General features: G+C 40.0%; 1 protein-coding gene across 1 annotated transcript; it reads left to right on the plus strand.

The window, feature by feature from the left end:
* Nucleotides 1-1790: 1790 nt before the first annotated feature.
* On the plus strand, nt 1791-12875 carry LOC134883325 (protein bicaudal D homolog 2-like). Its single transcript, XM_063911647.1, is given in 9 exon segments — nt 1791-2303; nt 5703-5915; nt 6787-6939; nt 7410-7868; nt 8347-9339; nt 9532-9607; nt 9610-9682; nt 10148-10379; nt 11470-12875. Coding segments are annotated over 9 exon segments (2442 nt in total). The 5' UTR covers nt 1791-2063; the 3' UTR covers nt 11473-12875.
* The last annotated feature ends 255 nt before the right edge of the window (nt 12876-13130 follow it).

A 13130-nucleotide genomic window follows, 5' to 3' on the forward strand; every position in this document is an offset into this window, starting at 1 on the left:
AACACGAACATTATTAAACAGACGACATTCTACAAGTTGTAAGTAAATTGACCATTTAGATCAGTTGTTAAGAATCTAAATAAGGATGTATGTCTACTTACAACGGAAAGGCCTATACAGTGCTGTTCCACATCCCAGACCGAAACAGATTGAATAAAAATGGTAATATTTGTCTGAAATGTTCAAAAGAATAGATAAAAAAAATCTTTAACATTGTCAAAATAAACATTGATTACTTTTGTTTTCTACCGCCACATTAATGTACAGTACATACAGTGTTGGTATAAGTCCCCTTCCATATTCCTGAAAAAGACACATTATCAGGATCTCTTGATATAGTAAGAACAACACCAATAGACTGATTGGTAAACACAGAGTAGGCTGTTGCTAGAGACAGAAACAGATGGGGGAGACTGAAAAAAGAGAGAGAAAGCAGGCGAATGGGAGAGAGGGAGAGAGAGAAAGAGAGAGACCAGGATTATATAGTAATATAAATCAGAAATATTATAGTGAGTATAAACTTACATTACAACAGGTAAAAACCCTGAGAACCAGAAAAGAACAAGTATACACACCGTTTATATTAAGTTGCAGGTGAATTTTCCAGGCAGGTATTCCAACAACACCTATAAGACAAGTTTGTGAAACCTGTCAAACAACTCCGTTAAGTAATAAGCACAGACAGAAGGAAAGTCCCAGATAAGTAGGTTTTACTTTCACATTCTTTCATAGGCTAGTTTTATATGTTTGTTAGGCGTCAAGGCTTAATGGCAATGGTTTAATAACGAGAAATCTGAATTTTTAGCTTTTGGCTTCACATAGGTAATGTCTGGACAATGGTTGTAAATATTATTGATGTAAACATCACAAAACAAACATTAGAAACATTGTAATATATTTACATCATCTCAGTCCGTGTAATTAAGCAAAAGGACACATTTGATATTTCAAGTCTGATTTTCTTCATTTCATATAATCCTAATTTTAATGTAATATTTTTGGGTTCAGGACTGTTGATCTCAGCTCTAGGAGCTGCTGATGGGCAATTTATTGACGATTGATAGTTTAAACTATTCATCAGAAAATATTCGACAGTTAATATACTATGAAAATAACCTCAGATCATCAGATCATGAAAAACATAAAAGTGTTTTTTTAATACTGTGAACCATGTTGTTGTTCAACTTTCTGAATATATTTTTCACATTTCTGCACAGCCCTCCACTTTAAAATATAATATACTGAAGTTTGCACATATAGTCATGTATTCATTGTACTACGTTTGTTTGTTTTGTTTATTTGTATATACAAATTTGGGGTAAATACTTTGTTGTTTTCTTTTTTTAATGTTTAATATTTTCTTTAACTATATTATTATATTTCGTAATATATATTTTAGAATAATTTTATTTTTGACATTATCTTACAACATATTTCTGTATGTTTCCACCTCCATATACCAAAGCAAATGTATTGTATGAGTAAAAGTACCTGGCAATAAACTCGATCCTGATTCTTCTGATTGTAGTCTTACACCCATAAACAAAAACTAAATATAATGCAGCAAGTCTGAAACGTTAATAAAGTCGTAGTTACATTATAAAGTCTGTAGATGGCAGTGATGTACTGACATCTTCAGTAAATTACCAGAACCGGTCCAAGCCGGCGCAATGGATTCTGGTACTTGAAGTCAATAGGACAGCTGCAGAGCGTAGATTGTGATATGGTGGAAAAACCTCAAAACTACATTTCCCATTCAAGTCATAGCCATTTGAATGTCGTGAAAGGGGAGCTTTTTTTCCCCAATCGATGATCTCAACTGAAGTTTCCTCTGTCAGCTTCACGTAGAGGCTGAAGAAACTCCTCGAAAATGAAAAAAGTATCGTCGAGGTTGAGCTTCGTTGAAGTCCTCGGCGGGAATAGTCAACTGGAACGTAATAACATTTAGACAATGCGGCTCAAACAAAGAAGGCAGTGATTTGTGGTCTCGGTGGTTTTCTGTGCTGCTCCTGCTTAGCCAGGGCTGGGTCCCGTTACATTGAGTGAGTCGGCGGCTCACCAAGATGTCTATGGAGGAGCAGGAATATCCCGAAGCGGTACTGGTGACAGAGGCCGGGCCGCAGTGGCTTCAAGTCGAGGTCGAGCGTCTCACCCGGGAGCTCCGTGAGACGACCCATGAAAAGATCCAGGCGGCCGAGTACGGGCTGGCGGTGCTGGAGGAGAAACAGCAGCTCAAGCAGCGATTTGATGAGTTGGAGACAGAATACGAGACGGTCCGACATGAGCTGGATCAGCTGAAGGAGGTAACCCAGGGTCATAGCCACGCAGACACTGACACTTTGAAGATTTGCGGTAGATTTAACGTTAACCCATTAGCTGTATCGGTATGTGAACAAACGGCTGTAAACCGAGCCGATCTCCTGTTGAAAGCATGTTACCAGACCAGAGGTTGTTGCAGCAACAACACTCTTTTTGTATTGGTAATCCCAGTCATCATACAATATAGTAGTTAATCAAACACTGGTTGAAGTTCATATAGCAATCATGGCCCTGGTTCCTTTAAAGCTCAGCTATAACTTTAATGTATGCCTCCAAAAACGACAAAGTGCCCCAAAGAGCATACCGACAAGCTGAAAAACTATATGAAGTCAGCCAGATTATCATAAACTAGACAATATTCGTGTGGTTTAATGATTTCCTCACCTTGTAGGATAAACATCAACATTACTTTTTGGTCACTTGCCCGTACTTGCTCCTGGTATGCAAGTAAGGTTGAGGCCTTCAGATCAGACGCCTGCAGCTGCAGCAGTATGTCAAATTGAGATGCCTATGTGGCCAACCTGCTGTGAGTTTATTGGGTTTAAAAGTAACAGGAAGGGTCCATGCTGTAGTAGAAGAGACACACTTGTCAGACTTGTTTTGCATTTCAGATTAAAGTGAAGCTTGAGAAAGATGATATCCCTCCTATGTTATTTTTGTAACGCTTACTCCAATGTCCTTTTCTATCATTTATCCTGCTCTTTGGAGAGACATTTCTGAAGTAAGACTACAACAGTGCTAGCATTGTTTTTTGGGGGGATCTTTCAGTGTCTTTGGGTCACTTAGCAGTCAAAAGAGACCTTGATTCACATGGCAAGGAGGTTTTATTATTCATCATAACTCAATTCAGCCTGAGCCTTAACCCAATTTAGCAATACAACGTTAAGACTTCAAGCCATGCTGTTGTCAACACAACTATAGCTGTCCCCTCAGCCCTTGATCTTTGAAAGGAGCGGTACAGTTTTAGTTTTCCATTTGATGCTGTGTGACAGTCATCAGAGCTAACAATTAAAGAATAAGTCAAACCTAAGGCGGGATGGTAAAAGCAGCATCCCACACAGCTGAATGTGAGAGAGACATTCAGACACCAAAGTCAACCAAATACAACGCAAACATTTGTTATTATCTATTTAATAAACCAATTCTTTTTTTTAGAAATGTTCAATAACGACAGACATAACAAGGAGTTGCATTGGATACTGACATTAAACATGTTGGGAAGTTAGGACTCTACATCAATGGAGAAGTTAGGGGGTTTCCTGTCTGCTTACTAACGTCAGTCGTGTATATTCTTGCAGGCAGTGTTACTGTATCCTGAAGCACTTCTGCATTGGCTTTGAGGATGAGCACTTGTGGTCACCACTTGTTATCGATTTGTCATTGTTAATAATTGTGTGTATTGGAAAACGGTGGTGTGGTGATTTACTGGTAGCCAGAAAGCCACAAATGCATTAAGACGGAAACAGATGACAGCTGTTATCAGACGCCTAATCGATGGGCTCAGATGGATGTCCGTCTCTTGTTTCGATATTCAATAACCTGGCTGCAGCAACAATTCGTTTTCCTATCAACTAATTTGCATTCTATTTTCTTGCCTCTATTTTCTATTTCACATTTTCTGACATGTAAAAAAAACAAAGCTAAAACATTCTAATTCTCACTGTCATGTATAAAAGTTGCTTGTTTTATTTAACCAACAATGAAAGCCTAAAATATAATAAGTTAACATATATATGACAAAGAAATGCATCAAATCATCTGTAAGCTTAGCTTTAAAAGAAGCTGCAACCAGGGAACATTTGGCATTTAATTGACGGATTGTCTGACTCATTGTTACAACTGTATTTCTGAATAATAAATGAGACGTCATCTAGTTATGTTGAAGAACTCACTTGTGTCACTGGTTATGCTTAGTTGTTGTTAGATGGGGATTTTTGCCCACATAACGTTTTTTTTTTCATGGCAGATGCATACACCCAGTCACTAAGTGAGTCATAGACGTAGTCATTGTCTTGGTATCTCATGATGCTGACGGTCACTTCTCTTTTTAGTAGAGTATGGCCCCGATGTAGGAGAAGTGATTCATTAGCACCCACTGTGCTCGAGGCTGCAGATCGATTCACGTTTTCACCGACCGCTGCCTGTCACATGTTTGTTGACGGAAAAACTGTTGCTAAAGCCAATGTGGAGTTAGAGACTAGAGGGAGAGCTGCAGCTCTGTGGGTTTCTTGACTTTCTTGGACAGTCGTTGTGATGTCAGCAGTCTGGCTCAGGGGCATGGCTTGTTGGCTGCATGTCCACAAGCCTTTAATTCAGATGGCTGTGGGAATAGGACATTAACCATTCATCTTATTTAAAGTATTGTTCTGACTCTGTTAGCTTAAGACTATACGCATTTCTTGGTATCTGTCAAATGTGCATTCACTACTGCGCTATTGGTGACCTTCATTAGACCTTGATGCTTTTATGGGACCAGAGAGTGCCGCATCATTTTCCCCAGCAGTGTTTTGTTGTTAAGTTGGTCCAAAGTGACTCTGTATGCCACAAATGCAACAGCTTTTCAGTTTAGTTGACTGACAGTACATGACCAATTTCTGCTTTATTTTGCAATATCAGTCATTCATTTAGAAGCTATGCTTCAGCTGGATAACATGGTGATAGTTTAAATAACTCACTGATGGTCACAATATGTGATTTCGTGTAAAGGAATGCTCATCACTCCCAGGCTGTTGATCAGTTGCTCCATCAGTCAAGTTGTAAATGATGGGTATATATTAAGGTTTGGTTTGCAAAGATTCTAATTAGCAGAGTTTGTTAAAGATGACTCAAAGCGTTGATTTGAGTGCTGTAGTTTATTTGTTAAGGTTTGATTTGACATGTGTTTGTAACTGTAGTGATTACTGTTGTTATTATTAGAAAGTGCAGGGGCAAACCAGACATACATAGTGTGTCTCAAGTTTTTATTAAAATGTGTTAAAACCAGATCAATGTTTAACTTTAAATTCAAATTTGGTTGTCTCAACTCAGATTTCCATGACAGACCAAACTGAGAGAGATGATTTTGGATTGGACGACAGCGTCCTCCAGCTTGTCATGTGAGCATGATGAATCCAAATGCATATAGTTCAAATGTATCAGTGCCTGCACTAATCTCTTTTCATGCTCTGCCAGTGAACCTCGTGACATAAAACCAATTTGTAGCAGTAGTATAAAGTCACTGTATTTATTACTGGCTTTTGGTGTTTTGGAATAAACAATGTTTGGGTAAGATAACTCTTATCATTTGCCAGAGCGTTTTTTTAAAAGGTCTTAAAACAGACCGGCTCTTATATGTTGATCAAAGTAGTATTTCTCTGATGTTCATTCTTTCCCTGTGTCCCCAGGCTTTTGGACAGGCTTACTCGGCCCACAGGAAGGTGGCAGCAGATGGGGAGAGCAGGGAAGAGTCACTGATCCTGGAGTCTGCCAGTAAGGAGGCTCTCTACCAGCAGAAGGTCCTCGAGCTGCAGAACGAGCTCCGGCAGTCCAAAGTTTCCCTCACCAGCGTACAAGCTGAAAATGATCGCCTGTCATCCATCGCCCTTGAGATAAGAGAGGTGAGAGGCTGTTTAATTGTCAAAGTATTTAAATATGAGGAGCAAGGAACAGACTTCAAAAACTACGCAGCCATGAATATTTCTGTTGCTCAGTGAATATTAATGTTTTCTTTAATGAAAAATAATCCTAATGTCTCTGTTAACAATGAACTCTTTATGTACACATTTAAAACTGTTTCTTACCAAGTTTTTACTTTTGTGTATTTCTAATATGTTGACTAGAAATTGCTCCCTAGACATTGTTGACACACAGATCCACCATTTACGCGTGTGGTGTGTTGTGAGCCACACTTTTGCTTTGTAAAACTCATGGAAGTGCTAAAATCTGGTTTAGTTTATCTCACAGATGTAAGTGGGAGCCAATAACTGAATCAAAGTACTAGTGGTTTGAAATGGTACACATCTTCCCAATAATGAACCAGTTCAAATTAAAATAGAATGAAAGAGACGGTTAGTTTAAACGATTTAACTTTAGACTGACGTTGAGGCCAGACAGCCACTAGTCATCAGGGTGAGTTGTTAGAGAGTTGAAGCCTGTGCTTGTGGTGGGGGAGGGTCTGCCTAGGAGAAGCAGGAAAGATGATGTAATGGTCCACTGTGGTTGACACAAAGGATGTCCTCTGCCAGGACTCTATAGCATGGATTGGTAAGTGGACCATGTCCTCCTTCTGTCATTACAGTCGCCTGCCAAAAGTCTTGCCCATGTGCTATGTGAAACATGCTGACACACTGATCCTTGTGTCACCTGACCAACTACACAGTTGCAAGGACGTAGTTTGCACTTCGTGGGTCATTTCCGATCAATAAAAAACATTGAGCATTTTTAAAAGTAGTTTTGATTTTTGTTTTCATGCATTCTCCCTGTGTGTAGGGTTCAGAGCTGGCCGATCTGCAGCGGGGTCAGCTGCGTGATGACTTGAGAGAATGTAAGGTACGGGAGGCTCGTCTGCTGCAGGACTACAGCGAGCTAGAGGACGAGAACATCTCTCTGCAGAAACAAGTCTCTGTGCTGAGACAGAACCAGGTGAGCTAAAGGACATGGGACATTGAAGTTGAAGACACAAATTGAAGTTGGTGAAAGCGATTGGAAATAGTAAGGTTTTTCCAGATTAAACTCCTTTTATGAACAAAATCACACCCTTTTTTTGTCAGTATGTCATGTAAGAAAGTGACAAGGCAAGACATGAAAGACACCTATTCAACACTGCATTCCACCACTGAGCATCCTCCCCCCTTTTCTGTTTTTGTTTGTCTCTTTATGTATTTTTTTCTTTGTTTTCGTAGTACTCTGTCAAAAAGTCTTTGAGTTTCTACAAAAAAAAGAGTTTTGTTCACCTTATTAGTAGTTACAGTGCATTTTAATTCAAGATTGTGTATAATGATAACTGGAAAAGATATGGTCATTTTTGCACAATGTATCTTGGCGGATAAGAAGAGGCCACAAATCAATTAAGTAACATTTTGTTTAATTTCTATTTTTGACTATCTGCTTAGGTGGAATTTGAAGGTCTCAAGCATGAGATCCGGCGTCTGGAGGAGGACTCTCAGTGCCTTCACAGCCAGCTGGAGGAAGCTATGCGCCTGAGAGAAATCGCCGAACGACAGCTGACGGAGGCCTTAGAAACAATAAAAATAGAGCGTGAGCAGAAGGCCACTCTCCGCAAGGAGCTCTCGCACTATATGACCATCGGCGGCTCCCTGTACAGCAGCCCTTTCAATATCTCCATCGACAACCTAAAACTCCACGATGATCACTCCACCGTCTCCGAGCCCGACAACGACGACCTAATCAGAGGCTTTGAAAATGGCTTGGCCAAGCTCATTGAGGGTGAAGAAGACAACAGAGGAAACAAGAGAGGAGAGGCTTTCAAGCCAGCTCCCAGCCTGGTAGATGACCTGCTGACTGAGCTCAACATCTCTGAGATCCAGAAACTTAAACAGCAGCTGATGCAGGTATGAAGTCCTTCAAATGCTCTTTGCCCAACCAGCCCCATAACCTGCCAGTTAACCACAATGTATTGCCTGATCACATATTTTCAACACATTCACTCAAATTAAATTCAAAGTATGTAGTTGCACAGAAAGAGTTGATTGTCCTTTCTAACTGCTCCTGGGTACACCTTTGATCTGAGCAGATGTATCTGGCTTTAGTTTACTCACTCTGCTCCATGAAAGCCTTTAGAAGCAGTGCCCAAACAGATCATTGTGCCAAAACTAAATGAGTCTGTTGAAAAAAAAGATCTTTGATAAAACAATATTCCATTCATAGACAAGCTAAGTAAATGCACAAAGCTCACCAGGGATTTAAGTTTTTGAAGAAATGCCTTTTTGATGATGCCGAAACAGCAAGATTTGTTAATACGGTCCACATCAAGTGGAGTGCTTACATTGTAAATACATGATTGTTGATCATCTGTGTTTTTATGTTTAGGTGGAGCGTGAGAAATCAGCCCTGATTAACTCCCTGCAGGAGAACCAGAAGCACCTGGAACAGGCCTATGGGACTGTGTCCGAGCAAAAGGAAACGGTCAACAAGCTGACTGAGAACCTCACTGCCATGAGGAAACTACAGGCCAGTAAGGAGCGCCATTCTGCTCTGGACAGTGAAAAAGACCGGGACAGCCACGATGACGGAGACTACTACGAGCTGGACATCAATGGACCGGAGATCCTACAGTGCAAATACACAGTGGCTGTGTCTGAAGCTGGGGAGTTGAGGCAGGAACTGAAGACGCTGAGGTCGAAGTACGAGGAGTGTCGAACGCAGTATGAGGATGAGCGTGCGCGGTTGGATAGCGACGTCCATGACTTGAGGTCAAAGTTGTCGTCCCTGGAGAAGATAAGCCGAGCGGATCAAGCAGAGGTGGTTCGTCTGGAGAAGGAGCTGCGTTTGGTCAGCACGTCAGCAGGAGAATCACTCGGCAGCCTCAATGTGGCCCAGGATGAGCTCATAACGTTTAGTGAAGAGCTGGCCAATCTCTACAACCATGTGTGTATGTGCAACAACGAGACCCCTAATCGTGTCATGCTCGACTACTACAAGGAAGGCAAGGGCATAGTGAGAAGAGGTAAAGAAGGGAAGGAGCAGCAGTCTTCCATACTTCTCACTAACGGGCTAATCACTGAGACTGAATCTGAAAACTCCAGCAGCCCCACAGTCACATCCCTCCCTGAACACCGGCCAGAACCGATGAACGTGTATAACCTCGTAGCCATCATCGGGGACCAGATCCTCCACCTGCAGCAGGCAGTGGACCGCACCACTGAGCTGTCACGTCAGAGACTAGCAAACCTGGAGCTGAGCACAGTGGCAGACAAGGACAAAGAGGCTTGCATGGGAGAGATCCTCAAACTGAAGTCCCTGCTTAGCACCAAAAGGGAACAGATTGCCACTCTCAGGGCTGTGCTCAAGGCAAACAAACAGGTCAGAGGACCGCACTGTGTCTGTATGTGTGTGTGGGCTTCTGGGCCGCTGTATGCATGCCTGCTGCTGTGTATGATTCTCAGAGGAAGGATGTTCATTGTTTCTCATAGACTTTGGCTTAAAATAACTGCTGAGTTTAGTGCAATAAATGAATAATGAATGAATACTTATATAAGATCTTATTCCTTTTAGACGGCTGAGGTTGCTCTGGCCAACCTGAAGAGTAAGTATGAAAGCGAGAAAGGCATGGTGACTGAGACGATAATGAAGCTCGCAATGAACTAAAGGCTCTGAAAGAAGATGCTGCCACGTTCTCATCTCTTCGAGCCATGTTCGCTACAAGGTATGATTACTGGTTTACAACCTAAATGTGAACACGCACTGATTTACATTTTATTCCTGACAAACTTGAAATTAGCCAACACTTGGTCAAGTGGTCCAGCACTCGCACCATTACACATGAGAACTCATGTACTGTATACGTCACAGGAAGTATGAGAACATGACCAGACTTATTTTAGCTTATTCTTCCTAAAAATAAAAAGAGAAAATCAAAAACATTCAAGTTGGTATGTATGAGACACAAAGCATTGTGGGAACAGTCTGATGTAATACTTGTGTGAGTGAACTAGCAGAGCCCTCATCCTCCCATCTGGAAATTGCTGTCTCAGGGAATGGAGAAAACATGTGACTGCAGTAGTGGATAGAAAGCAAATTGCTCCACCTGCTGGAAATAATGTCCATCTCTGGTTTCTTCCTATTCCCCTCTCTTTATCTTTCCTCTTCATCTTTCCTCTCCTCCCCTCAGGTGTGATGAGTATGTGATCCAGCTGGATGACATGCAGAGGCAGCTGGTTGCTGCGGAGGATGAGAAGAAGACTCTGAATTCTTTGTTACGCATGGCCATCCAGCAGAAACTGGCCTTAACCCAGCGCCTGGAGGACTTGGAGTTTGACCATGAGCAGGCCCGCCGCAACAGCGCCACAGCAGTAGGAGGCAAGGGCAAACCAAAGGCCAAGGGAGCCTCTTCCAGCAAACATGTAAGTTGTATGCTCTACTGCAGAGCCAACCTTGAGCCACAAAGCATGTACGGAGGCGCTGGGTGCTTCTGCAAGGCTTAAAGTGGCCTTTTGAACTTTAAATCTTTATTTTGCAAGATTTGTTGTTCTCTCCAGTTGTGCATTCATTAAGGTGTTCTCACTCTAAGCTCTCTGTTTTGGAGCCATTATACTTCTAACACAATGTATGGCATACTAATATTATTTCTTCTTAATTATTTTTGGCCTGTTATAGTACATGGTTGTGCTCACAATGTTAGACTGGTCCAGCAGAACCATTCCTCCCTTTTTTGCTACTATTCAGGGAAAAAATATCATACAGAATATATTTAATTGGCCACAAGTGATGCACAAATCTCCTGAACATGAGGTATACGTGTTAATTTCCTTGGGATATTTATATCTTTATTTGGCTTGCGGTCCACATGAAACTGGAAGCTTGAGTGCTAAATTAAATTCAACTGAATTAGCTTCCAGGCTACATCCAATTCCAAATGTATATGTTATAATTATAGGAACATATAATTAGTAAGTGTAAGAGGATGATGCCACATGGAACCAACAAAAAAATATATGAAAAAGTGCTTGGATATTCTAGCCTGAGAACCATTTCTGAAGAGTTTGGATGAAGAGGTTTAATTAGTATTTTTAACCAACTATTTTTGCATTTTGTTAACATGTTAGCTACCTTGTTATTTCTCTTGAGGAATTCTTTGGTATTTAATCAGTTCATATTCCAACTTTTTTTTTCCGCTCACTGTACCGAAAAAGGCTTGTCTTCTATAGCACATGATATACTTTCCTCTATGTTCTGTATCATACTCAGGACCTGAAGAGTTTGATTTAATTATTTCAATGATTATGACAGAGAGATTGTGTAAACATTCCCTGTATTATCAGTGACTCCCTACTGAATCCTGCATGCAAAACAACCCTCAGTCTTCTGCTTCCATCTCATTTTTCTAACTGTTACCTTAATGATTAAACTTGATCTGAGTGATTCACTGGAAATATACATTTCAACAATCAAATGAATGTGATTTTTCTTCTGTTTTTATTTTTCTGTTTGCAGTAAACCAATCATGCCAAGTGTCCTTAAGGAGGTCCGTCAGACTGTCTGTGACAGTTTCCAGTCACCTGGTTCCTTCACTCTCTAATCATGGTCCAAATCATGTTAATGTTAACACAAGAACATATACAGTACAACAGGATTTGCCAAGGGCCTTGTTTTAGAGTGCCGAAACCAGTGTGTTTAAATCAGTTGAACATTAAGAAAGAATGACGTGTGTCCTCTGCAGTTCTTCAGTCTTCCAACAATATGCACCACTATTATTATTGAACCATAGAAAGCATCAGCGTGGGCCTTTTGCTGATCTCTCATGCCAATGTTACCATGACTGCACTTTTTGTTTTCCCTACCCATAGCTGTTTCCTCTATCTTTTAAAAAATCATCCAAATTATTTTCAGAATGATACTTTTTTTTTTACCAGATGTGCATGTCTATCTACCAGATTCTTGGTGATATTTGTAAGTGATTCTACATATTTTTTATCCCTATTTATTTCAAAGCAACAAATTGAGAGATTATGTGGTAGTTATTTTTAAACCAGAGTCTAACAAGAGGGACAAAAACACTTTTCTGCCTTAGTTGTTTTCCTTTTGGCCTTAAATGTATGTACCCTTTCAAGGTAATCAAGATTATTGATAACCTTTTTTCCTGTTCATCTGATCAGAATAAATATGAAATATATTATTTTCACTAAAGACGATCCTGCAAATATGGAACTTCAGTTTCAGGGTATTACTACATGTTGTGTAAGTGTGCTTGTCCTTTGTAGACATGGCAAAGCTAAAAACAAATTCAGTATGCTTGTTACGACTAAGAAAGAGTATTAATGCAAAGCTTATTTAAACATTTCTAAGTTAAAGTCAGATGTTAAAAGTATTCATTAACTTTATTCATGAAGGAGAGTTTTAATGTTATTGTTTTAATACACCTCTACAACGTTTGAGTCCTTATATCTGCACACAAGCCTGCAATGCCATTTTGTGTCTGTTTGTATGAGTGCAATTTGCAAACATGGCCAAGAAAACACAACTAAATGTTTGTGCTATGTAAAAATGTTCACACATTGTTGCTCACATAATTGGTCCTAATTGTGTTTTTTTTAATATGGTTTTACTATAACTGCAATTGTATTTATTTGACACTGCTCGGATGCCATCATCCTCTTTCTTTCATAAGGGAGTCTAGAGTGAAAGTGGCTGTTCAGAATATTGGTCGTTGAAGACTGAACATGGGGTAAAACACTAGTAAAATGTTTGACTGTGTGTTATTTGCTAACAGTTATGGATGGTGAAAAAATAAACTTTTACAAGTGTAATTTTCGTTCATTATCATGCAAGCATAATGTTACTCTCATCCAATTGTCATTTTTAATAAAGCTTCATTCTTTCACCGTTGAGACATTATCCTATACTGCTTGTTAAGAGTGAGTCAATTATGATGCCTCCAAGAGTTGAGAAATGGGTTCAGTATTACAATGTTTATGCCTACCTGATGCCTAAGAAACGAATACATAAAGTATACATGCACTTTTTCTAGTCTCATAGGACACAAAGATGGATCCTTTTCAAATTCTGACATTTACCACGAAAGAGTTTAATGAATTGCTTAGCCATATTTGGAAGATCATTTCCTAGATTTATTGTAAGACATTTCAGTATTTGTA

Source organism: Eleginops maclovinus, chromosome 20, assembly GCF_036324505.1.
Source record: "Eleginops maclovinus isolate JMC-PN-2008 ecotype Puerto Natales chromosome 20, JC_Emac_rtc_rv5, whole genome shotgun sequence".
In the NCBI taxonomy this organism is placed as follows: domain Eukaryota; kingdom Metazoa; phylum Chordata; class Actinopteri; order Perciformes; family Eleginopidae; genus Eleginops; species Eleginops maclovinus.